Source organism: Calypte anna, unplaced genomic scaffold, assembly GCF_003957555.1.
Source record: "Calypte anna isolate BGI_N300 unplaced genomic scaffold, bCalAnn1_v1.p scaffold_224_arrow_ctg1, whole genome shotgun sequence".
In the NCBI taxonomy this organism is placed as follows: domain Eukaryota; kingdom Metazoa; phylum Chordata; class Aves; order Apodiformes; family Trochilidae; genus Calypte; species Calypte anna.
The window spans coordinates 2,087-28,025 of record NW_022045493.1 but is presented as its reverse complement, the minus strand read 5'-3'; the positions used below and the strand labels follow the sequence as shown (position 1 = coordinate 28,025).

At 47.6% G+C, this 25,939-nt stretch overlaps 1 protein-coding gene across 1 annotated transcript in view; it reads right to left on the bottom strand.

Annotated features, from left to right (window-relative positions):
- Positions 1 to 24,050, bottom strand: part of LOC115600317 (olfactory receptor 14J1-like) — a gene marked incomplete at its 3' end in the record, with an annotated part of 39,431 nt that extends 15,381 nt beyond the window's left edge. Inside the window, exons 1-2 of the mRNA XM_030468689.1 lie at positions 24,030 to 24,050; positions 22,898 to 22,974 (exon numbers count right to left, since the gene is read on the bottom strand). Of these exons, the coding sequence (XP_030324549.1) occupies positions 22,898 to 22,974; positions 24,030 to 24,050 (98 nt within the window). The remainder of the gene's footprint in view (positions 1 to 22,897; positions 22,975 to 24,029) is intronic.
- Between the last annotated feature and the right edge of the window lie 1,889 nt (positions 24,051 to 25,939).

Below are 25,939 nucleotides of genomic sequence, written 5' to 3'. Positions count from 1 at the left end.
TGTAGGACCATCACCTCCATCTCTGGTGTAGAGCACATTTTTAATGTCTGGCCCTGTTTGAACTGGTCCAAGGGCCCAAGGACTGAGGGGTTTTTTTGGTAGTTGGTGGGGCCATAGCTGTTTTTTTGTTGATCACGTCCATTGGGATGTGGCGACGTCCATCTTGCCACTTAACTCCCAGAAACTGTATCTCTTGTGCAGGTCCCTTGACCTTGCTCCTTTTATTAGCAAAACCAGCCTCTAGAAGGGTTTCAATTACCTTCTTACCTTTCTCATAGACTTCCTTTGCTGTGTCAGCCCACACAATGATGTCATCGATGTACTGTAGATGTTCTGGAGCTCCACCCTTTTCCAGGGTTTCATGGATCAGTCAATGGCAGATGGTAGGACTGTGTTTCCACCCCTGGGGCAGTCGATTCCAAGTGTACTGGACACCTCTCCAGGTGAAAGCAAACTGTGGCCAGCATTCTGGTGCTATAGGAATAGCAAAAACTGCATTAGCAATGTCAATAGTAGCATACCACCTGGCTGCCTTTGACTCCAGCTCATACTGAAGTTCTAGCATGTCCGGCAAAGCAGCACTTAGTGTTGGCATAACCTCATTCAGGGCACGATAGTCCACTGTCAGCCTCCACTCTCCATTAGGCTTTTGCACTGGCCATACAGGACTGTTGAAGGGTGAGTGAGTCTTGCCAATCACTCTTTGGCTCTCTAGTTGTCGGATCAGCTTGTGAATGGGGATCAAAGCGCCTCTCTTGGTGCGATATTGTCTTTGATGCACTATTGAAGTAGCAACTGGCACCCGCTGGTTTATAGTTCTCAGCAACCCCACTACAAAGGATTTATCTGAAAGGCCAAGCAAAGCATGCAGCCATCCTGCATTCTTAGCCTTTATAGCTGCAGTACCAAAGAACCACCGGTACCCTTTCAGGTCCTCGAAATCACCTCCCTTGAGGTAGTCTATGGTAAGGATGCACGGAGCATCTGGACAAGTCATTATCGAGTGTTTATGCCCCTTTATTCCAGTGAGGCTCACATCAGCCTTTACAATACTCAGTTCTTTAGACACCTCCCGCCCCCCCCCCCCCCCAGTCACTCCAGAAATAGTGACAGATTCTGTACCTTTATGATTCGATGGCATTAGGGTGCACTGTGCACCAGTGTCCACCAAGGCTTTATATTTTTGTGGCTCCAATGTGCCAGGCCATCGAATCCACACAATCCAATAAATTTGGTTGTCCATCTCCTCCACCTGGCTGGAGGCAGGGCACCTCTAACCTTGAGCACATACAACATTGTCAGTACGTGCATTACTGAAGTTTGCATCCCCATTACTCACACCTGATGTATAGGGAACTTGAGTCACCAGAATATTTGGATTGGTCAACTCCACACTGGATACTCGAGCAGCCTTCTTTTTAGAAGGACCTCCTTTTGCCTTTGCATTACTCAGCAAATTAAATAACAGGTCCTGTAGGACAGCAGTAGGTTTTTACTACTTGAGGGACCCCCATAACAGCAAAGTAATTGGTCAGGTGACGGACCACATGCAGAGCCTTCTCCCCTGTCTGAGCTGTCGCCCAGAGCATGCCCGAAAAGGTGTCTATCGTTAAATGGACGTATTTGAGTCGTCCGAATTCTGGGATGTGGGTGACATCCATCTGCCAGATCTATCCCACCTGCAGCCCGCGTGGATTGACTCCCACTCCTAGGGCAGGGCCAAATTGTGCACACTGCGGGCATGCTTTAACAATCCCTTTTGCATCTTCCCATGGAATTGCATACATGCGCTTCAACACCCTGGCATTTTGATGGAATAGGAAATGGCTGTTTTGAGCCTTCGCGAACTGACTTACGGGACCCTGTAATCCTAGGCTGACCAGGGAGTCAGCCCTTGCATTTCCTTCACCTAGTCCCAAAGACGTTTTATGGCTGCGGATGTGCAAGATGCAGCACGGTTGAGTGCGAGTTTTCAGCACACGCTGTAATGCAAGAAAGAGCATATTGTGAGTCGGAGACGATGTTAAGGGGGACACGTCGCCATTGTGTTAAGGCCCAAATGATAGCCAGTAGTTCCAGAGTCTGCAGGTTTTCTTTGTCGGTTCCCAGAATCAAATGTTGCTTCCACTGTCCCTTACCCTGCCATACGCAGGCAGCCGTTTTCGACCTTTTTCCAGCATCAGTGAACACTGTGATACCAGGCACTGCGCGCTCTGAAACAATCGGTCGCTCTATCCAATGGAACTGGCTGATGGCCTGTAGGCGCCTGTGTTTTGGGCCTCCATGACGGATTTCCCCAGAGTATTCAAACAAGGCGAGCTGTAGAGGTGTAGAGCGTTGCAGCAACCAATCAAAATCTATTGTTTTGATAGGGATGCCGATCCATCCTGCCTCTTGACCATCTACTTCAAGGCAACGCTGTCGTCCCTTTCGTATCAGGAATGCCGTTATCTCAGTTTGTTGCCAGATACCTTTCTGGGCCGTGTGTGGTAGAAATAGCCATTCCAAGATGGCTATCGAATCTGATTTCTGAGAGCTCTGATTGTGGTTTTGGTCACGGTTGTCATGGTGGTGTTCCCCATTTTCCTTTTGCCAATTAAAATCCTGCAACAGCAGTGCAAATGGGAATGAAGGGTGATTACATACCCAGACTCCAATGGCTTGGGTGGCATCTCAACGATCTGCAAAGCCGGTTGCCAGTTTGTGCACGACCCGTTTTAACGCATTGGTATGGTTATCGGTCCAGTCCACTAACGCATCGGGTTGCGTGCCCCGTAATAGAGACAAAAAGGGGTGGATGTCCGCATTGGTGAGACCTATTGTCCTGGTTTGGGCCAGGATAAAGGTGGTTTTCTGTTTCTGTACTTTTGCTTTTAGCTAAGTCCCTTGTAAGTAGTCTCTCTGAAATTAACAGCAAGTTTCTCAGACAGTGTGTGTGCTTTTAGGACTGATAACACTTGATGTTTATAGTTACTGCTAGAGACTGGTATGCAGAGCCAAGGACACAGAGGCCCCACCTGAACCCTCCTTTAGGGAGGAACGGACAAGATAGATGCCAGAATTGACCAAACAGAGTATTCCATCCCATATACGTCACACTCAGTATAAATTTGAGGCATCACGTGGGCCGAGCCAGATCTTTTCCTGATTTCCTGCTTCCCTTCCTTCACCCGGCATCCTGGAAGGATCCTGTCTGTTCATCTGCCTGTGGTCCTGATCCGTGCCAGCCCATATCTGTGTGTTCCTGCCTCCAGTTCCCGACTGCTGCCGACTCCAGGAGTCCAGCCTGGACTTTCCCAGGGCTGCCCTACAGCCTCGGTGGTGACGTGAGAGTTATTGGGGGAAAGGGGGGAGGAATGTGGTTTCCATTTTCCTGTATATTTGTATATATTTAGTAATTTTTCCCTATTTACCATTACTGTTCATTAAAGTTGTGTAGTTTAGTTTCCAACTCATAAGTCTCTCTCCCTTATTCTCTCTCCTTTCTTCATCGAGGGGAGAGAGAGATTAATAGAGAGTGTCTGTTATTCGGTTTAATTGCCGGGCCAGTGTTAAACCGTGACAGATTTATTGGCGCCCAACGTGGGGCCCGAGCTAATTGGCTCGAGTCCAGTTTAAATTTTGACTAAATTGCCTGAACAGTTTGAATTCCAACTCCAGTGAAAGAATGGCTTTCCTGAGCTGGAATCAGACCTTGTTCTTTGAAAATTTCACAGGGTTGGAGATTAAACCAATCGTGCCATATCTTTGGTATTTAGGGTATGTGATGTGTATTTTCGCAGCTGGAGTTGCTGCTAATATGTGGTTTTTCTTCCGTAAGAAATGCTTAAGAACCATCGTTGCAATATGGTCCTCCATACTGATGTATATCATCGTGCATGGTGTAGTGGTGTTTCATAGAAGGATTAAGAACTTTGTTGGTAATTACATTTTAAGCCTGCTTTTGAGGAAATACACCACTCTTGGGCTGAGTTCAATGGATTCTAGTCAAAATGGCATTATGATTGTTATAGTTTTGTGCCTCCTGATTCTTGTAGGCATTATTGTTCAGGTGTCTGTGAATATTTTCATGTGCTACCATATATTGGTGAGGAATAAGACAATTACAACTAGGGGAACGAGCACACCTCGTAAAGAGAGCACCCCCACTCCTGCCTCTGCAGCCGCTTCTCGCCCCCCCTCACGCAAGGGCACAACTCAGATAAAGCCGGCCAGCATTGCCAGCTTATCGGCTACAGCTCCAGTTGCTGTCTCTACTCCCACAGACAGTGCTGCTGCTCAGAAAGCAAGCCCTGCTGCTGCTACTTCTGCAGACGCCTCAGCCTCTCCCCCTCAGCCCACACAGTTACTTGTTGACCCTTTAACTAGGAAAAAAGGAAAACAATGGAAATCAGAAGCGAGCCTTAACCCTTCCAAGTCTGAACAAGATGACCAGGTGATAGAGGAAATAGAGGATAATGGCTCTCCTCCCAGACCAGGTAGAGCAGCTAGTGCAGAGTCAGATGAGGACTCAGACTCAGAATCTGCTCAGCCCTATTCCATGAGAGACTTGCGTACTCTGAGAAAAGACTACAGCCGTTTTACAGGTGAACCACTCCTCTCTTGGTTATTCCGATGCTGGAATGATGGGGCTGCTACCATAACATTAACTCAGAAGGAAGCTAGGCAGTTGGGCCCTGTAGCCAAAGATGCAGCTATTGATCGGGCATTTGGGGAAAAGGCTGGAACTACTAGCCTGTGGAAACGACTCTTGTCAGCTGTCAGGGAGAGATATCCCTATAAAGAGGCAATAGATTGCCCACAAGTCAAAGCAGCCACACTTGGAAAAGCTATCAGGTATCTGGAAGAATTGGCTGTACGAGAAGTGATCTATAATGATGATGACATTGAAGACCCTTATCACGTACCATGTCCTAAACCTATGTTGCAAAGGTTTGTGCATGCTGCACCATCACCTTTTAACCATACTCTATCAGTACTGCTATGGGTTCCTGCAGAAGTGGATACAACTGTGGGTGATGTGATTAAAACTGCACGAGAGTGTGAAGAGGCTGTCACAGCCCCTCATCGGGCCTGGGTCTCAGCAATCAAGAGAGCATCTGAGAAACTGCATTCACCCCTTTTTCCTCAGACAGACGGAGGACGCCCCATTGCCACCATTAAGAGGAGACGCCCTCCTATGAGACAGAATCGAGGGAAACAGAATTTCGCAAGAGGAACCCTATGGGCACTCCTGTGTGAGTGTGGAGAGGACATGACAAAGTGGGACAAGAAACCTACTGCTGACCTACAGGACCGAGTGATTAAGTTGTTGAGTAAGCCGAAGGCAAAAGGAGGCCCTTCTAAAAAGATGGCTGCTCAAGTGTCCAGTGTGGAATTACCCAACCCAAAAGTGCTGGTGACTCAAGATCCATGCACATCAGGTGTGAGTACTGGGGATGCAAGCTCCAGTAATGCACATACTGACAATGCTGTATGTGCTCAAGCTTAGAGGTGCCCTGCCTCCAGCCAGGTGGAGGAGAGGGACAACCGAATCTATTGGATTGTGTGGATTCGATGGCCTGGCACATTAGAGCCACAAAAGTATAAAGCCTTGATGGACACTGGTGCACAGTGCACCCTAATGCCATCGAATCAGAAAGGCACAGACTCCGTCACTATTTCTGGAGTGACAGGAGGATCTAAAGAACTGACTATTGTGAAGGCTGATGTGAGCCTCACTGGAATAAAGTGGCATAAACACCCAATAGTGACTGGTCCAGATGCTCCGTGCATCCTTGGCATAGACTACCTCAAGGGAGGTGATTTTGAGGACCCGAAAGGGTACCGCTGGTCCTTTGGTACTGCAGCTATTAAGACTGAGAATGCAGAATGGCTGCATACTTTGTTTGGCCTTTCAGATAAATCCTTTGTAGTGGGATTGCTGAGGACTACAAACCAGCGTCTGCCAACTGCTACTTCAGTAGTGCATCGTAGACAATATCGTGTCAACAGAGATGCTGTGGTCCCCATTCACAAGCTGATCCGGCAACTAGAGAGCCAAGGAGTGATCAGCAAGACTCATTCGCACTTCAACAGTCCTGTATGGCCAGTAAAAAAGCCAAATGGAGAGTGGAGGCTGACAGTGGACTATCGTGCCTTAAATGAGGTCACACCACCACTAAGTGCTGCTGTGCCGGACATACTAGAACTTCAGTATGAGCTGGAGTCAAAGGCAGCCAGGTGGTATGCTACTATTGACATTGCTAATGCGTTTTTTGCTATTCCTATAGCACCAGAATGCAGAGCACAGTTTGCCTTCACCTGGAGAGGTGTCCAGTACACTTGGAATCGACTGCCCCAGGGGTGGAAACACAGTCCTACCATCTGCCATGGACTGATCCATGATACCTTGGAAAAGGGTGGAGCTCCAGAACATCTACAATACATCGATGACATCATTGTGTGGGGTGACACAGCAAAGGAAGTCTACGAGAAAGGTAAGAAGATAATTGAAATCCTCCTAGAGGCTGGTTTTGCTATTAAAAGGAGCAAGGTCAAGGGACCTGCACAAGAGATACAGTTTCTGGGAGTTAAGTGGCAAGATGGACGTCGCCACATCCCAATGGACGTGATTAACAAAATAACTGCTATGGCCCCACCAACTACCAAAAAGGAAACTCAGTCCTTTTTAGGAACTGTTGGTTTCTGGAGAATGCATATTCCTCTTTATAATCAGATTGTGAAACCTCTCTATGAGGTTACCCGGAAGAAGAAAGACTTTAAATGGGGCTCAGAACAACAAGCTGCTTTTGAGAATATTAAACAGGAGATTGTACAGGCAATGGCCCTTGGACCAATTCGAACAGGGCCAGACATCAAAAATGTGCTTTACACCGGAGATGGAGGTGATGGTCCTACATGGAGCCTCTGGCAGAAAGCTCCAGGAGAGACTCGAGGCCGACCTCTAGGATTTTGGGGTCGAAACTACAAAGGCTCCGAAGCCAATTACACAGCTGCTGAAAAAGAGATATTGGCCGCATACGAAGGAGTTAGAGCTGCTTCAGAAGTGATTGGTACTGAAGCACAGCTCCTCCTAGTACCACGATTACCTGTACTGGGTTTTATGTACACAGGTAGAGAATCTTCCCATCATGCTACCGATGCTACCTGGAGTAAATGGATTGCTTTACTTTCACAGAGAGCTAGGATAGGAAGACTCAATCGTCCAGGAATTGTAGAAGCAATAACACATTGGCCAGAAGGCAAACACTTTGGAATGCCACCAGGAAAAGTGGTAAAACGGGCTGAAGAAGCCCCACCATATGACCAACTACCAGAGAATGAGAGAAAAATATGCTCTTTTCGCTGATGGATCCTGTCGTCTGGTAGGAGGCCATCGAAGGTGGAAAGCTGCCGTATGGAATCCTACACGACTAGTTGCAAAAACAGATGAAGGAGATGGTGAATCAAGTCAATTTGCAGAGGTAAAAGCTATCCAATTGGCTTTGGATATTGCTGAACAAGGAAAGTGGCCGAGACTTTATCTCTACACTGACTCATGGATGGTAGCAAATGCCTTATGGGGTTGGTTAAAGCAGTGGAAGCAAAACAACTGGCAACATAGAGATAAACCTATCTGGGCTGCTGAACTTTGGAAAGACATTGCTACTAGGTTAGAGAAACTTGATGTAAAAGTGCGTCACGTAGATGCCCATGTACCTTCATATCGAGCTACCGAGGAACATCGAAACAACCAACGAGCAGATGAGGCTGCTCAAGTGTTCCAAATAGATCTGGACTGGGACCATAAAGGTGAACTGTTTTTGGCCAAATGGGCCCACAATGCTTCAGGTCATCAAGGCAGGGATGGAACATATCGATGGGCTCGTGACCGAGGGGTGGATTTATCTTTGGACTCTATTGCGCAGGTTATCCACGACTGTGACATATGTGCTGCAATTAAGCAAGCTAAAAGGTTGAAACCTCTTTGGTATGAAGGGAGATGGTCAAAATATAGGTATGGGGAGGCCTGGCAAGTCGACTACATCACATTGCCTCAAACTCGCCAGGGTAAGCGCTATGTGCTTACAATGGTGGAGGCAAGTACAGGATGGCTGGAAACATATCCTGTGCCTCATGCCACAGCCCGGAACACTATCCTGGGCCTAGAGAAACAAGTCCTGTGGAGACATGGTACACCAGAGAGAATTGAGTCAGATAATGGAACTAATTTCAAAAATAGTCTCATAAATAACTGGGCCAAAGAACATGGTATTGAGTGGATATACCATATCCCCTATCATGCACCAGCCTCAGGTAAAATTGAAAGGTACAATGGTCTGTTAAAAACTACCTTAAAAGCAATGGGTGGTGGAACTTTCAAAAACTGGGACAAGCACTTGGCAAAAGCCACCTGGTTAGTTAATACCAGGGGTTCCATCAATCGAGCTGGTCCTGCTCAGTCAGATCTTCTACACACAGTAGATGGGGACAAAGTGCCTGTGGTGCATGAGAAGAATCTGCTAGGGAAAACAGTTTGGATTTATCCTGCCTCGGGTAAAGGTAAACCCATTCGTGGGGTTGCTTTCGCTCAAGGGCCTGGACACACTTGGTGGGTGATGATGAAAGATGGAGAAGTACAATGTGTACCACAGGGGAATCTAACACTAGGTGAGAATTCCTAATTTCTGCTTGTCTAGTTTAATCAGTAATGCATGGACTCTTTGGGAGTCATGAACTTGTATCCCACCATAACTACTGTTATGTGAACTGTTGTATAAACTAACAGTGTTCTATGAGTGTTTTTCAGGATGATTTTGTGGTGATGAAATCAGAACTAGGTTCATCAGCTGACATCCAATTACCATCTGCAATCTGCAACTTGTGGACCATGGACATGAACTCTGAAGACTGGTCCTTCTTTTGAGAATCTGCTACAATAGATGAACATCTGCAATTGTAGACTGAATTACTTAGTGATTTTTAGCACAAAGAGATAGTAGTAATTTGTGTATAGATATGTTTAGGGATAAGAGTTAGTAATGATTGGAGCATGACGCAAATGGTATGGAATAAGGGGTGGAATGTCCTGGTTTGGGCCAGGATAAAGGTGGTTTTCTGTTTCTGTACTTTTGCTTTTAGCTAAGTCCCTTGTAAGTAGTCTCTCTGAAATTAACAGCAAGTTTCTCAGACAGTGTGTGTGCTTTTAGGACTGATAACACTTGATGTTTATAGTTACTGCTAGAGACTGGTATGCAGAGCCAAGGACACAGAGGCCCCACCTGAACCCTCCTTTAGGGAGGAACGGACAAGATCGATGCCAGAATTGACCAAACAGAGTATTCCATCCCATATACGTCACACTCAGTATAAATTTGAGGCATCACGTGGGCCGAGCCAGATCTTTTCCTGATTTCCTGCTTCCCTTCCTTCACCCGGCATCCTGGAAGGATCCTGTCTGTTCATCTGCCTGTGGTCCTGATCCGTGCCAGCCCATATCTGTGTGTTCCTGCCTCCAGTTGCCGACTGCTGCCGACTCCAGGAGTCCAGCCTGGACTTTCCCAGGGCTGCCCTACAGCCTCGGTGGTGACGTGAGAGTTATTGGGGGAAAGGGGGGAGGAATGTGGTTTCCATTTTCCTGTATATTTGTACATATTTAGTAATTTTTCCCTATTTACCACTACTGTTCATTAAAGTTGTGTAGTTTAGTTTCCAACTCATAAGTCTCTCTCCCTTATTCTCTCTCCTTTCTTCATCGAGGGGAGAGAGAGATTAATAGAGAGCGTCTGTTATTCGGTTTAATTGCCGGGCCAGTGTTAAACCGTGACACCTATAATGGGTCGAACCCATTGAAGCTCGCCCACTAGCTTTTGGGCATCGTTCAATGTTTTAATCGAGCTTATCACTTCTAGTTTTTGCGGTCTCACCATGGCATGAGTGACTTGCCACCCTAAGTAGCTCCAGGGCGATTGTGTTTGCACTTTCTCAGGAGCTACTATTAGTCCTTTTGTCTTCAGTTGGTTGGTCAATATTTGACTAAAGTTGTTGGGGAACGGGGCTTCCTGGCAAAGCAGTATGTCGTCCATATAGTGGTATATTAGCGTTTCCGGCATTTCTTTTCGGATCGGCGAGAGTGCCCATGCCACATACATTTGGCATATCGTTGGGGAATTTCTCATCCCTTGGGGCAACACTACCCATTCGTATCGCTTTGCAGGTTCACTTTTGTTGATCGAAGGGATGGCAAAGGCAAAGCGAGCTGTGTCTTCAGGATGTAGGGGAACGTTGAAGAAGCAATCCTTAAGGTCGATTACCAGAAGGTGCCAGCCTCTCGGTAACATTGTGAGTAGTGGCAGCCCGTGTTGGAGGGCACCCATCGGCCACATCTGCTTGTTGACCTTGCGCAAGTCTTGCAATAGTCGCCATTTTCCTGTCTTTTTTGGAACTACGAAGATGGGCGTGTTCCAAGGACTGACAGATGGCTGGATGTGTCCTGCATCCAGCTGCTCCTTTACCAGACGGCTGGCGCTTTCTAGCCGCTCTTTGGGTAGGGGCCGCTGCTCCACCCAGACAGGAGTGTCTGTTTTCCACTGCAGCCTGGGAGTTGGCAGCACTTCTGCAGTGGCCCTTACTGAAAATGTTGAGGGGGTTGGATGGGTTCGGGGATGGAGAGAACGGCCCCTAGTTGGCTCATCACTTCCCTGCCAACCAACCCTCCAAGTTGCACTGGTAACGGCAACACATAGGGATGTACGGTTACCGTTTGTCCTTCAGGAAACTGCAATTGCACGGGTTTAAGGGCCTGAAGGGGGGTGGAACCACCACCTATTCCCTGGACGGCATCGTGGGCAGTGATAACTTTCCAATGATGAGGCCACACATTAAGGTTGACTATTGTAACATCAGCCCCGGTGTCCATCATCATGGAAAGGGTCTTGACCTCTTTTCCAGCGGTCAGCTTCACAATAACGATGGGCCTTGTCTTCATCTGTTGCACTAAGGTTACCAGAGTGCTTCCAGAAGATCCAAAGCCCTGACTGCCTTGTGCCACGGGGGCGTTCTTTCCACAATTCATTTCTGGGAGGAGGACTAGTTGTGCTAGCCGGGTTCCTGCTTTGATTATCAGGGGGGGCGTTAATGTAAAGCAAGTAATCATTATCTCCCCTGTATAATCCGCATCTATAACTCCTGGGAGCACAATAAGTCCTGCAACTCCAGTGGAAGAATGGCCCATTAGTAAGGCTCCAACCGTGCTATTTTCTTGGTATATCGGTCCATGAATTCCCGTCGATCCCCGGTAAACCTGTGTTGTCATGAGCGTGACATCTATTGCTGAGGGCACATCGATGCCCAGGCTTCCCCTTGTGGCTGGGGCAGGGAGCTGGTGTAGAGCACTGGCCCAGATACTTGTGTCATGGCGTGGGGGCCTGGCACGCTGCGCCTTCCATTTTTTGTAGACCTTCATGCTAGGTTGTTGTGGTTGTCTCTCTGGCATCGGTCGCACCACACTGTGGCTGAGCAAGCTCTTGCTGAGTGGCCTGTGGCTCCACAGCAGAAACAGACAGGGGTGGATTTTCTTGATCGATTTCTCCTTCTGTATCGATTTTCCCTTCTGTCTAGTTTTTGCGCCACTGCCGCGAGGAGCTTTTGGGTGGGTTCCAGGGCAGCGGCAAAGGCACTGGCCATGCCTTGATTTTGTTGTGTTTGGGTGGCCCTGGAAGCCACCTCTAGCATCTCCGAGACGTCAGCCGTTTTTGGTAAAGTAGAGAACAGCGACTTCATTCTCGGATTCGCATTTTCAAACGCCAGCAGCTTAAACATGGATTCCTTCTGCTCTGCTCCCAGCTCGGATTGAGCCATAATGGACTGCCAGAGTCTATCAACAAAATGTTGAAAAGGCTCATTCATCCCTTGCTTAACGGCAGTAAATGAAGGGACTGGCGCAGGCTCTGGAACCATGTAAAAGGCTCGACGGGCTAGGGGCGCAGCAATGTGGTGGAGCACGGTCGGAAACTGCAGCTGGACTTGGACATCTGCATAGTGTCCCGAGCCTGTGAGCATCTCGGCGGTTATCCCTGATAGTGGATCCCCGGGTGCTCGAGGGCGGTTTGCCTCTACTTGGGCCAGGCGTTCCCATTCTTTGGCCCAGACAATCTGCTGGGAGGGGGTAAGCAGGTACCTGGCCAGATTGCGGCAGTCGTGGGGGCAATTGGTGTCAGCAGTGAAGAGCCAATCCAGGACGGCCTGACCACTCTCTGATTTTAATCCTCCCTCTCTTAGGGTCTTCTTGGCTTGCTGTAAGGTTTTCCAACTGTGCTGTTCAAATTGAGGTGGCCCATTGCTATCGTGCAGAACAGGGCAAGCAACAGTGGTGGCCTCCCAATCCCCTTCGAGAATGGCATCACGGATGAAGCCAGACCATCTTCCGGGTTGGGGTTTGTCAGCACCTTTGATGCCTTGGTTGTTCTGTCTTGATAACAGCAGGGTTGGAATGTCCTCATCATCATCATCATCATCAGGGAGGGTGTGTGGGTCTCGATATTTATGGAAAGATGAGCATTGTTCTATGTCTGTTATCCTCTTTTCTAAGGATTTCACAGCCTGATTTGTTTGTTCCAGGAGGGCTTTTATTTTTTCCTCCAGGCTGACGGTTGCAGCTGATGGGGTGGCCGCTTCTTTCCCATGCTCATTTTCTGAGCTGGGAGGTGGCAGTAGGGATGGTTTCAAGCAGCAGCTGGGGCCACCCATCTAGGGGGCATGGGCTGTCCGCATCTTGACATTCTTTTGTTCATTTCTTTCGGTGCTCAGAACAGGTGCTTCTTTTTCTTCCTCCGGCCCGATATCCGATAGAAACTCGGCTATGGAATGGTGCAGCTTCCCTCTCATGCCCTTGATGGCAAGGCTGTTGTCCCTTAGTCCTAGGAACGCCTTCCAGGTTTTTCCATCCGCAGGAGGAGGGGTGGGTAGCGGAGGTGCTGTGGGGACAACACCGGATCCTGCTTCTGGTGGTGGTGCTCTAGTGTCAACGCTAGCTTTCGGCAGGAGTGCTGCAATGGCGGTGATGGCAGCTTCTGCCTCGGCTTTTATTTCTTTCAGGGCATTGATCACCACTCCCCAGGTGCTGTCTAATCTGGTTATGTTTTTGTTAATTTCTTGAGTATGGAGGTCTCCCAATAGGTTACTGACCTCCTGCCAGAGTTCCCACGCAGCCGCAGAGGATGGGGAGCAGGAGAGCTCTTGCTCCTTCGCCAGTGTCACCAGTTTCTCATTGACATGGGTACTTGCTGACAATCCCATCTTTTCCTTTTTCTTCGTCAATCAGTGGTAGCGAAGGAACGGTAGTGGATCTTCTTACTCGACTCCTTGGTTTTTCTGTTAATGCTAGTTTGCACCAGACTGGATCCCTTTTTTCTGATTCGTCTGAGCACAGGCTAGACCGAGGTCTATGCCCGCATTCTCTACCAGATGTAGCAAGATGAACCTCTTTTAGGGGACGGCGCTTCAAGGTCCGACCAGGTGTTCCAGCAGAGACTCACGAACAGAGCTCCAAGCCTATAGCCCACAGGGTTGACTAGCCTGGATCCATGCTGTTGCTCTGAGAGCAACTGACCTCTCTGCTGGCTAGCTCAGGAGTGAGCCCCACCTGTGTCTCAGGCCTCACCTTTTATTGGCCCCCTGGTCCTGCTCATGCGCAGTGGGGGCCCACCCTAATTGGGCACAGGTGGGCTTGACACAAGCTCATGCTCACTCCCTGGCAATTAGTGGCACCTGGTTACCTCGTTACACTACAGACAGCAGTAGGTTTCTGATCCCACTTTTTCATGTCCTCTCCATACTCACTCAGGAGTGCCCATAGGATTCCTCTTACTGAATTCTGTTTCTCTCAATTCTGTCTCATAGGAGGGCATTTCCTTTTAATGGCTGCAATGCGGCATCCTCCTCCTATCAGAGAAAAAAGGGGTGAATGCAGTTTCTCAGCTGTTCACTTTACAGCTGAGCTCTAGGCCCAACGAGGGGCCATGACAGCATCTTCACATTCTCGTGCTGTTTTAATCACACCACCCACAATTCCCTCCATATCTCCAGGAATCCATAGCATTACTGATAGTGTATGGTTAAAAGGCGGCGGTGCAGCATGCTAAAACATTTACAACATAGGTTTAGGACATGGCATGTGATAAGGATCTACAGTCTCATCATCGGTATAGATCACATCTCGTACAGACAATTCTTCCAGGTACCTGATAGCTTTTTCAAGTGCGGGTGCTTTGATCTGTGGGCAGTCTATTTCCTCTTTTTAGGGATATCTCTCCCTTAGAGCTGACAGGAGTCGTCTCCATAGGCTGGTGGTTCTAGCCTTTTCCCCAAATGCCCGATAAACACCTGCATCTTTGGCCAGGGATCCCAACTGCCTGGCTTCCCTCTGAGTTAATGTTATGGTAGCAGCCCCTTCCTTCCAGCATTGGAGTAGCCAAGTGAGAAGTGGTTCACCTGAAAAACGGCTGTAGTCTTTTCTCAGAGTACGCAAGTCCCTCATGGAACAGGACTGAGCAGATTCTGAGTCTGAGTCCTGCTCAGCTGACTCTGCTTTAGAGTCTGCTCTAGCTGCTCTATGAGGGGAGGCAGTATCCTCTATTTCCTCTATCACCTGGTCATCTATTTCAGACCTTGAAGGGTTAAGGCTCATTTCTGATTTCCATTGTTTTCCTTTTCTCCTAGTTACAGGGTCAACAAGTAACTGTGTGGGCTGAGGGGGAGAGGCTGTGGTGTCTGCAGCAATAGCAGCAGCAGCGCTGGCTTTCTGAACAGCAGCAGTGTCTGTGGGGGGGAGGCAGCAGCTGCAGCTGTAGCAGAAATCACTGGCAATGCTCACCGGCCGTATCAGAGTTGTGCCCTTGTGTGTGGGGGGCGAGCAGTGGCTGCGGAGGCGGAAGTGGGGGTGCTCTCTGTACCAGGTGTGCTCATTCCCCTAATTTTAGTTGTCGTACTCCTCACCAACATATGATAACACATGTCAATACTCACAGACACCTGAAAAAGATTGACTACAACAATCAGGAGGTTCAAAACTATAATAAGCATAATGCCATTTTGACTAGAATCTGGTGAACTCAGCCCAAGAGAGGCATAGTTCCAGAAAAGAAGGCTGAAAATGCAATTACCAACAAAGTTCTTAATCCTTGTATGAAACACCACTGCACCATGTACTGCACTGTATACTAGTATTTCAGACCATACCACAGCTACTTTACTCATGCAGTGTTTACCAAAAATGAACCACATATTAACACTCATTCCAGCTGCAAAAGCACATATCACATAACCTGAATACCAAAGGTATGTCACAGTTGGTTTAATCTCCAACCCTGTTATATTTCCAGAGAAAGAGGTCTGATTCTCACTCAGCAAAGCCATATTGGTATGCTCCCACTGGAGCTAGAATTCAAAATATTCAGGTAAATTAGTCAAAATTTGAACTGGGCTCAAGCTAATTATCTCAGGTCCCAAGTTGGGCACCAATAAATCTGTCACAGTTTTACACTGGCCCGGCAATTAACTGAATTACAGATGCCCTCTATTAATCCCCCTCCCCTCCCTGGTAAAGGAAGGAGAGAGAATAAGGGAGAGAGACTTATGGGTTGGAAAATAAACTATACACCTTTATTGAAACAGTAATGATAAAAAGGAAAAATTACTAAATATATACACAAATATACAGGAAAATTGATACCACGTTCCTCCCTCCTCTCCCCCAATAACTCTCACGTTACCACCAAGGCTGCAGGGCAGCCCTGGGAAAGTCCAGGATGGACTCCTGGAGTCAGCAGCAGTCAGGAGCTGGATGCAGGAGCACACAGGTTCAGGCTGGTATGGATCAGGACCAAAGGCAGAGGAATGGATGGAATCCTCCCAGGATGCTGAAGCAAACAGGGACAGGTGAAGAAGGGGAAGCAGGAAGGGGTTTGTCCCTCATGATACCTCCAATTTATACTGAGCATGACATGTATGGATTGGAATACTCTGTTTGGTCAATTTTGGTCATTTATTTTTTCCATTCCTCCCTAAAGGAGGGTTGCAGGTGTGACCTCTTTACTCCTTTTCTCCTTCCGGAGGGCAAAATGTTCCTCAGAACTCAGCAGTGTCCTTGGCTCTGCACACCAGTCTCTATCAGTAGCTATAAACTTCGAGTGTTATCAGTCCTAGGAGCAGACACTGTCTGAGAAACTGGCTGTTCATTTCAGCAAGTACAGCAACCTATATAAAACTTAGCTGAAAGCAAAGACAGAAAATTACCTTTATCCTGGCCAAAACCAGAACAGGGATAGAAAAGGAAATTCTTAAAACAATTAATTGGTGAACACTTTATGCAATAAAACAGGGTCCCTCTGAGTCACCATCCAAATTCAGCATAGGAAAATAGGTACCCAACAATTAGTCTCCTTGTTTTTGGAACAACATACAAAAGACATAAGGGAAAAATTGGAAAAACTATGAAAAGCAGATAGTAGAAATCTGGAAGTGCTACTAGCCTGGAGATTTTTTAGCAAGAGAGAAGAAAGCTATAAAAAAGGAACATGACAAATAATGGTGGTTTAAAGAACGGATTGGGTGCGACCTAAAGGGCCTGGAAGGAAACTAAGAAAGGATCAATGTGCTTTTGGAAACAAAAGGAACGTAATAAGGAAAGGGGTTGGCAGAGTAGGAGTGTTTTTTCCCCCCTTTTTGTGTTGAGTTTTCTTCCAAAGCGACGACATTCTATCTGTGCTGGGTGATGCCAAGAACGACCATTTCCTTTCTTACGGGGAAATGCAAAGTGCAGCCTACAGGGCGTTATTGATGGCAGCGCAGAAAGCAGCTGCCATAGGAAAGAGAGGCTGCTGCAGGCTTTTGGAAAGGGATACTTGTCATGCATTACTCCTCCTGCCTCTAAGGGAAGGTGTCCTGCAGGCAGGGCAGGAACGGGCTCGCTGCCGCTGCCCCCATCCCCTCATTGTGTGACAGGACAATCGCTGCCAGCGCTTGGGGCTCCCTGCAGAGACCCCGATGATGCTGGTGCCATGCAGGCTGGGTGAGTGGGTATGAAGTGGCAGCGTAGGGATAGGAGTGAGCTGAAAGAGCAACAGCTGCTGCATGGAGGGTAGAAGTGGTGGCACTGACAAGGTGGTAGTGAAGAGGTGATGGTGACAAAATGGTGGAGGCAAATTTTTCAAGACCATTCCAAGGGAGCTAATGAGACCAATGTTGTGTTTGGGGTGGTGAGGAGTGATGAACCTCAAAGGCTTTTCCTCACTGCCCAGGCCTCTTGCAGAGACACTCTGCACCAATACCAGTTGAATATAAATTTCTAAACTGAAAACCAGTAAAATTGAACTTTTAAAAAAATTTATTTGATGCTCTTTGTAATCTTCCTCCACACTGGAACCTCTCTGATTAGCTGTGCAAGTCTTGAACACTAAAAACACCACAGGGGGACATGGATGCTCAGTGCTGTAAAGGGCCCAATGGTGCCAGAGGGACTGAGCCCATGATTCTCAGGTACTGACAGGAGACTGAAAAATAAAAACCCTCTTAAGAAGTTAAAGCCAAAAAAACCCTAACCAATTTATCTTTAAGTACTGATAGGCCCCATTGGGTCCTATTACTGACAAAGCCTCCCCAGAGACTTGTTAGAGAAGGTCACTGGAGGCCATGATTTCAGGGAGGCAAAGATTCTGTAAAGGTGGCTCTGACGAAACAGATATTTATTTATTTGTTTGTGTGTTTATGTATTTATGCATTTATTTATTTTATGGATCTGTCAGGCCAAACTCGAAACCCCGGGCAATGGGAAGATTCAACAATGAAACGATATTGCTACTAAAATTTGGTGAAGTTAGCCTAAAATAAAATGAAGAGGTACAATTGATACTTCCCCCCTTTCTTCCAGTTGCTCTCACATCAACACTGAGGCTGCGGGGCAGCCCTGGGAAAGTCCAGGCTGGGCTCCTGGACTCAACAGCAGTCGGGAACTGGAGGTAGGAACACAGAGATTCAGGCTGGTATGGTTCAGGACCACAGGCAGACAAACAGAGAAAATCCTCTCAGGATACTGAAGCAAACAGGAACAGATGAAGAAGGGGAGGAAGGGAAGGGGTTTGACCCTCGTGATCCCTCACATTTATACTGAGTATGACATGTATAGGATGGAATACCCTGTTTGGTCAGTTTTGGTCATTTATCTTGTCTGTTCCTCATTAAAAGTGGATTGTAGGTGTGACCTTCTTTCTCCTTTTCTCTTTCTGGAGTACAAGATGTTCAGAACCGAGCAGCAGCCTTGGCTCTGCAGATCATACTCCAGCAGTAACTATAAACATGGAGTTTTATCAGTCCTAGAAGCAGACATTGACTGAGAAACTTGCTGTTAATTTCAGCAAGTGCAGCTACTTGCAAGAGACTTATCTGAAAACAAAATTGCAAGAGAGAAAATTAGCTTTATCCTGGCCCAAACCAGGACATTCCTCCCATATTCCATAACACTGGTGTCATGCTCCAGTCATTACTTTCACTTATCCCTAAATATGCTCCTACACAAATTATTACTCTCTATATATACTAAAACCTACAAAGTAAATTAGTCAATGATTGCAGATGTTCATCTATTGTAGAAGATTATAAAAACAGGAAGCAATTGTCACAGTTCATGTCCATGGTCTACAAGTTGAAGGTTGTAGAAGGCTGAAGGTTCAAGGAAGTTACTGGATGCCAGTTCTGGTTTCATCACCATAACATTATCCTGAAAAACAGTTATATAACACTGTTAATTTATGCAACAATTCACAAAACAGCAATTAATGTGGAGCATGAATTCACACTCTCCAAAATTCCATGCTCTACTGACTGAGCTAATCAAGCACAAATAAGGTATTCTCACCCAGTGTTAGATTCCCCTGTAGTACACATTGTACTTCTCCATCTTCCATCATCACCCACCAAGTGTGTCCAGGCCTTTGAGCAAAAGCAACCCCACAAATGGGTTTACCTTTTCCTGAGGAAGGAAAAACCTAAACTGTTTTTCTCAGCAGATTCTTTTCATGCACTACAGGCACTCTGCCCCCAAAGGTGGAAGGTCTGACTGAGCAGGACCAGCTCGATTGATGGAAGCCCTGGTGATAACTAACCAGTTGGCTTGTGCCATGTGCTTGTCCCTGTTTTTAAAGGTTCCACCACCCATTGCCTTTAAGGTACTTTTTAACAGTCCATTATACCTATATATCGAAATAAGATGGAGTGGTGGACACTCTAGTGGACTCAGTCCAGAATGAAAGAGTGGTAACATTTCCCAAATTAAAACTCAGTGTGTAATTATCAACAAAATTCTTTATCTCTGTATGAAACACTGAACCAAGTATCACGCTGTATATCAGTATTCAAGACCATATCACAACTGCAGTTTTCAAGCAGCTCTTACCACAGAGCAACACAAATCCCAGCTATATAAGCACAGATACATATCTGAATACCAAAGTTACAGCATTATAACTTTAATTTCCAACCCTGTGAAATTTCCATCGGAAAAAGTTTTACTCCCACTCAGCAGAGCCATGACAGCATCTTCATATTCTCGTGCTGTTTTAATCACATCACCCACAGTTGGTTCCATTTCTCCAGGAACCCATAACATTACTGATAGTGTATGGTTAAATGGGGAGGGTGCAGCATGCACAAACCTTTGCCTCATAGGCTTAGGACATGGCATGTGATAAGGATCTACAGTTTCATCATGGGTATAGATCACATCTCGTACAGCCAATTCTTTCAAATACCTGATAGCTTGTCCAAGTGTGGGTGCTTTGACCTGTGGGCAGTCTATTTCCTCTTTATAGGGATATTTCCTATGTGTATGAAATGTGTAACCTATGTGTATCTCCTAGGTGTATGAAACACCACTGTGCCATGTACCACACTGTTGAAGACCATATCACAACTATGGTTCGTAAGGAGCTCTTATTAAGAATGAACCACAGAGCAACACTAATCCCTGCTAAAAAGCCACAGATCACATACTCTGAGTACCAAAGGTACAGCATGATTGGTTTGATTTCCAACCCTGTGAAATTTCCAAAGAAATAGTTCCTGTTCATCGGATCCATCTGGGTATCCTCCCACTGAAGTAGAAATTCAAACTTTTCATATAAATGAGTTGAAATGTGAACTCAGCTTGAGCTAATAAGATTAAGCCCCATGTGGGTCGCCAATAAATCTGTCAGGGTTAAACACTGGGCCTGTAATTAACCGAATGACAGAAGCTCTCTATTAATGCCCCTCCCATCCCTGATAAAGAAAGGAGAGAGAATAAGGGAGAGAGACTGATCGGTTGGAAACTAAACTACACAGCTTTAATGAAACATTATTGATTAAAAGGAAAAATTACTAAATATATACAAATACATAGAAAAATGGTACCATGATTTTCCCCCCTCACCCCCACAAGTGTCACGTCACCACCAAGGCTTCAGGGCAGCCCTTGGAAAGTCCAGGCTGGACTCCTGGGGTCAGCAGGCCTGGTTTAATCCCAGATCCGTTGTAGTTGTGATGGTGGGGTGATCATTGCCATCTTGAGTACTTCCCTCCTTGTCCTTCAGTTGAAAGCCTTTTAAAAACATTTTAAAGAAGGAGCTGCAGGCATGGACAGTGTAGGACAGCCTGCAGGAGAGGTGGCCACGGGCTCTGGAAGGCTGAAAGGCCCAACAGGCCCAACAGCTTTGTCACCTCAGACCTGGCAGCTGCCTCCACCACCAAGGTCTGACAGGAGTAATTTTGTCCTGAGGCTCTGGACTTTCTTTCCCCTTCTGGGGGAGGTCAGAATGTGTCACATTTTTTTTTTAATTACTCATTTTCATACTTCTCTGTCCCCAGGAAGAGTCCCGACTCAAAAGTGAGGGATGGGCTCTGCCTTCCCATTGACTATAGTTCAGAGTTTGTCCTCAATGCTTCATTAATAAACAAATAACGAAAAACCCTTGGATTCAGAGCCACCTTTACAGATCCTTTGCCTCCCAGCAATCATGGCCTCCAGTGATCTGCTCTAACAAGGCCATGGGGAGGTTCTGGAAGCAATGGCCCTCAGTGAGGCCAATCAATGCTTCAAGGTACTTTCAGGTTCCATTCTGACTTCTGGAGCACTTTGTTCATTCATCTCTCAGCACCTGAGGATCATGGACTCAGCACCAAACACACCCTGGGGCTCATTGAAATACAGAGAGCAATAAAGGGTAATGGCTCTCCATGGGATATTCTTCACATCATCAAGATTTGTACAGCTAATTGGAGAGGTTTTCACACTGTAGTAAAGGAGGAAAATTTGATACTGTGCTTAATGAAAACTGTTTGTAGCACTTTAGGGGATTTTGATTTATGTTATTTTTTAAATTATATTTTAAAAGATCATCTCATAATTTTCATTTTAGAGAAGAGGTGACAGAAGTTCCCTGAGGGCTGACACTGTGTGGGCAACTTTACTTCTCACCTCCCCAGCCCCACCATTTCTGTCATGTCCCACCTGGGACTTCCATCCCTGGTCCTTGCATCAGACTTCTCCTCTCCTCTCCTCTCTGCAGCTGGAAGTTACAGCTCCACTGCACCACCTCCCACCTGCTCTCCTTTGAGAACTGACTGCACATGGGCACAGCAGTTTTCCTTTGTGCCACCCAAGAAAAATCAGAGCAAGTGAAGAAAAATCTGAGGAGAAATGGTTTAGAGAGACAGATGGGAAAAGAGAGCTGTGATCATCATGACAGAGGTGGCTAAAGAGAGAATCAGGCTGCTGAAAGACAGGCGAGCTTTGAACAACCTGCTGCTCAAAGCAGCAGCCCAGGGGAGAGGCATCTGAATAAACAAAGAGCAGGAGAAGGGGACAATTGGAGAGGAATGGGAATGGCCTTTGTCTGCACAGTCTGTGTCTGGAAAGGTGACTTTAAAAATGGTCCCTGTATCACCACCACCAGGTGAAAAAACCAAGGAGAAGATCCACTACCGTTCCTTCGCTACCACTGATTGATGAAGAAAAAGGAAAAGATGGGATTGTCAGCAAGTACCCATGTCAATGAGAAACTGGTGACACTGGCGAAGGAGCAAGAGCTCTCCTGCTCCCCATCCTCTGCGGCTGCGTGGGAACTCTGGCAGGAGGTCAGTAACCTATTGGGAGACCTCCATACTCAAGAAATTAACAAAAACATAACCAGATTAGACAGCACCTGGGGAGTGGTGATCAATGCCCTGAAAGAAATAAAAGCCGAGGCAGAAGCTGCCATCACCGCCATTGCAGCACTCCTGCCGAAAGCTAGCGTTGACACTAGAGCACCACCACCAGAAGCAGGATCCAGTGTTGTCCCCACAGCACCTCCGCAACCAACCCCTCCTCCTGCGGATGGAAAAACCCGGAAGGCGTTCCTAGGACTAAGGGACAACAGCCTTGCCATCAAGGGCATGAGAGGGAAGCTGCACCATTCCATAGCCGAGTTTCTATCGGATATCGGGCCGGAGGAAGAAAAAGAAGCACCTGTTCCGAGCACCGAAAGAAATGAACAAAAGAATGTCAAGATGCGGACAGCCCATGCCCCCTAGATGGGTGGCCCCAACTGCTGCTTGAAACCATCCCTACTGCCACCTCCCAGCTCAGAAAATGAGCATGGGAAAGAAGCGGCCACCCCATCAGCTGCAACCGTCAGCCTGGAGGAAAAAATAAAAGCCCTCCTGGAACAAACAAATCAGGCTGTGAAATCCTTAGAAAAGAGGATGACAGACATAGAACAATGCTCATCTTTCCATAAATATCGAGACCCACACACCCTCCCTGATGATGATGATGAGGACATTCTAACCCTGCTGTTATCAAGACGGAACAACCAAGGCATCAAAGGTGCTGACAAACCCCAACCCGGAAGATGGTCTGGCTTCATCCGTGATGCCATTCTCGAAGGGGATTGGGAGGCCACCACTGTTGCTTGCCCTGTTCTGCACGATAGCAATGGGCCACCTCAATTTGAACAGCACAGTTGGAAAACCTTACAGCAAGCCAAGAAGACCCTAAGAGAGGGAGGATTAAAATCAGAGAGTGGTCAGGCCGTCCTGGATTGGCTCTTCACTGCTGACACCAATTGCCCCCACGACTGCCGCAATCTGGCCAGGTACCTGCTTACCCCCTCCCAGCAGATTGTCTGGGCCAAAGAATGGGAACGCCTGGCCCAAGTAGAGGCAAACCGCCCTCGAGCACCCGGGGATCCACTATCAGGGATAACCGCCGAGATGCTCACAGGCTCGGGACACTATGCAGATGTCCAAGTCCAGCTGCAGTTTCCGACCGTGCTCCACCACATTGCTGCGCCCCTAGCCCGTCGAGCCTTTTACGTGGTTCCAGAGCCTGCGCCAGTCCCTTCATTTACTGCCGTTAAGCAAGGGATGAATGAGCCTTTTCAACATTTTGTTGATAGACTCTGGCAGTCCATTATGGCTCAATCCGAGCTGGGAGCAGAGCAGAAGGAATCCATGTTTAAGCTGCTGGCGTTTGAAAATGCGAATCCGAGAATGAAGTCGCTGTTCTCTACTTTACCAAAAACGGCTGACGTCTCGGAGATGCTAGAGGTGGCTTCCAGGGCCACCCAAACACAACAAAATCAAGGCATGGCCAGTGCCTTTGCCGCTGCCCTGGAACCCACCCAAAAGCTCCTCGCGGCAGTGGCGCAAAAACTAGACAGAAGGGAAAATCGATACAGAAGGAGAAATCGATCAAGAAAATCCACCCCTGTCTGTTTCTGCTGTGGAGCCACAGGCCACTCAGCAAGAGCTTGCTCAGCCACAGTGTGGTGCGACCGATGCCAGAGAGACAACCACAACAACCTAGCATGAAGGTCTACAAAAAATGGAAGGCGCAGCGTGCCAGGCCCCCGCGCCATGACACAAGTATCTGGGCCAGTGCTCTACACCAGCTCCCTGCCCCAGCCACAAGGGGAAGCCTGGGCATCGATGTGCCCTCAGCAATAGATGTCACGCTCATGACAACACAGGTTTACCGGGTACCGACGGGAATTCATGGACCGATATACCAAGAAAATAGCACGGTTGGAGCCTTACTAATGGGCCATTCTTCCACTGGAGTTGCAGGACTTATTGTGCTCCCAGGAGTTATAGATGCGGATTATACAGGGGAGATAATGATTACTTGCTTTACATTAACGCCCCCCCCTGATAATCAAAGCAGGAACCCGGCTAGCACAACTAGTCCTCCTCCCAGAAATGAATTGTGGAAAGAACGCCCCCGTGGCACAAGGCAGTCAGGGCTTTGGATCTTCTGGAAGCACTCTGGTAACCTTAGTGCAACAGATGAAGACAAGGCCCATCGTTATTGTGAAGCTGACCGCTGGAAAAGAGGTCAAGACCCTTTCCATGATGATGGACACCGGGGCTGATGTTACAATAGTCAACCTTAATGTGTGGCCTCATCATTGGAAAGTTATCACTGCCCACGATGCCGTCCAGGGAATAGGTGGTGGTTCCACCCCCCTTCAGGCCCTTAAACCCGTGCAATTGCAGTTTCCTGAAGGACAAACGGTAACCGTACATCCCTATGTGTTGCCGTTACCAGTGCAACTTGGAGGGTTGGTTGGCAGGGAAGTGATGAGCCAACTAGGGGCCGTTCTCTCCATCCCCGAACCCATCCAACCCCCTCAACATTTTCAGTAAGGGCCACTGCAGAAGTGCCGCCAACTCCCAGGCTGCAGTGGAAAACAGACACTCCTGTCTGGGTGGAGCAGCGGCCCCTACCCAAAGAGCGGCTAGAAAGCGCCAGCCGTCTGGTAAAGGAGCAGCTGGATGCAGGACACATCCAGCCGTCTGTCAGTCCTTGGAACACGCCCATCTTCGTAGTTCCAAAAAAGACAGGAAAATGGCGACTATTGCAAGACTTGCGCAAGGTCAACAAGCAGATGTGGCCGATGGGCGCCCTCCAACACGGGCTGCCACTACTCACAATGTTACCGAGAGGCTGGCACCTTCTGGTAATCGACCTTAAGGATTGCTTCTTCAACGTTCCCCTACATCCTGAAGACACAGCTCGCTTTGCCTTCGCCATCCCTTCGATCAACAAAAGTGAACCTGCAAAGCGATACGAATGGGTAGTGTTGCCCCAAGGGATGAGAAATTCCCCAACGATATGCCAAATGTATGTGGCATGGGCACTCTCGCCGATCCGAAAAGAAATGCCGGAAACGCTAATATACCACTATATGGACGACATACTGCTTTGCCAGGAAGCCCCGTTCCCCAACAACTTTAGTCAAATATTGACCAACCAACTGAAGACAAAAGGACTAATAGTAGCTCCTGAGAAAGTGCAAACACAATCGCCCTGGAGCTACTTAGGGTGGCAAGTCACTCATGCCATGGTGAGACCGCAAAAACTAGAAGTGATAAGCTCGATTAAAACATTGAACGATGCCCAAAAGCTAGTGGGCGAGCTTCAATGGGTTCGACCCATTATAGGTCTCACCAATGCGGACATCCACCCCTTTTTGTCTCTATTACGGGGCACGCAACCAGATGCGTTAGTGGACTGGACCGATAACCATACCAATGCGTTAAAACGGGTCGTGCAGAAACTGGCAACCGGCTTTGCAGATCGTTGAGATGCCACCCAAGCCATTGGAGTCTGGGTATGTAATCACCCTTCATTCCCATTTGCACTGCTGTTGCAGGATTTTAATTGGCAAAAGGAAAATGGGGAACACCACCATGACAACCGTGACCTAAACCACAATCAGAGCTCTCAGAAATCAGATTCGATAGCCATCTTGGAATGGCTATTTCCACCACACACGGCCCAGAAAGGTATCTGGCAACAAACTGAGATAACGGCATTCCTGATACGAAAGGGACGACAGCGTTGCCTTGAAGTAGATGGTCAAGAGCCAGGATGGATCGGCAT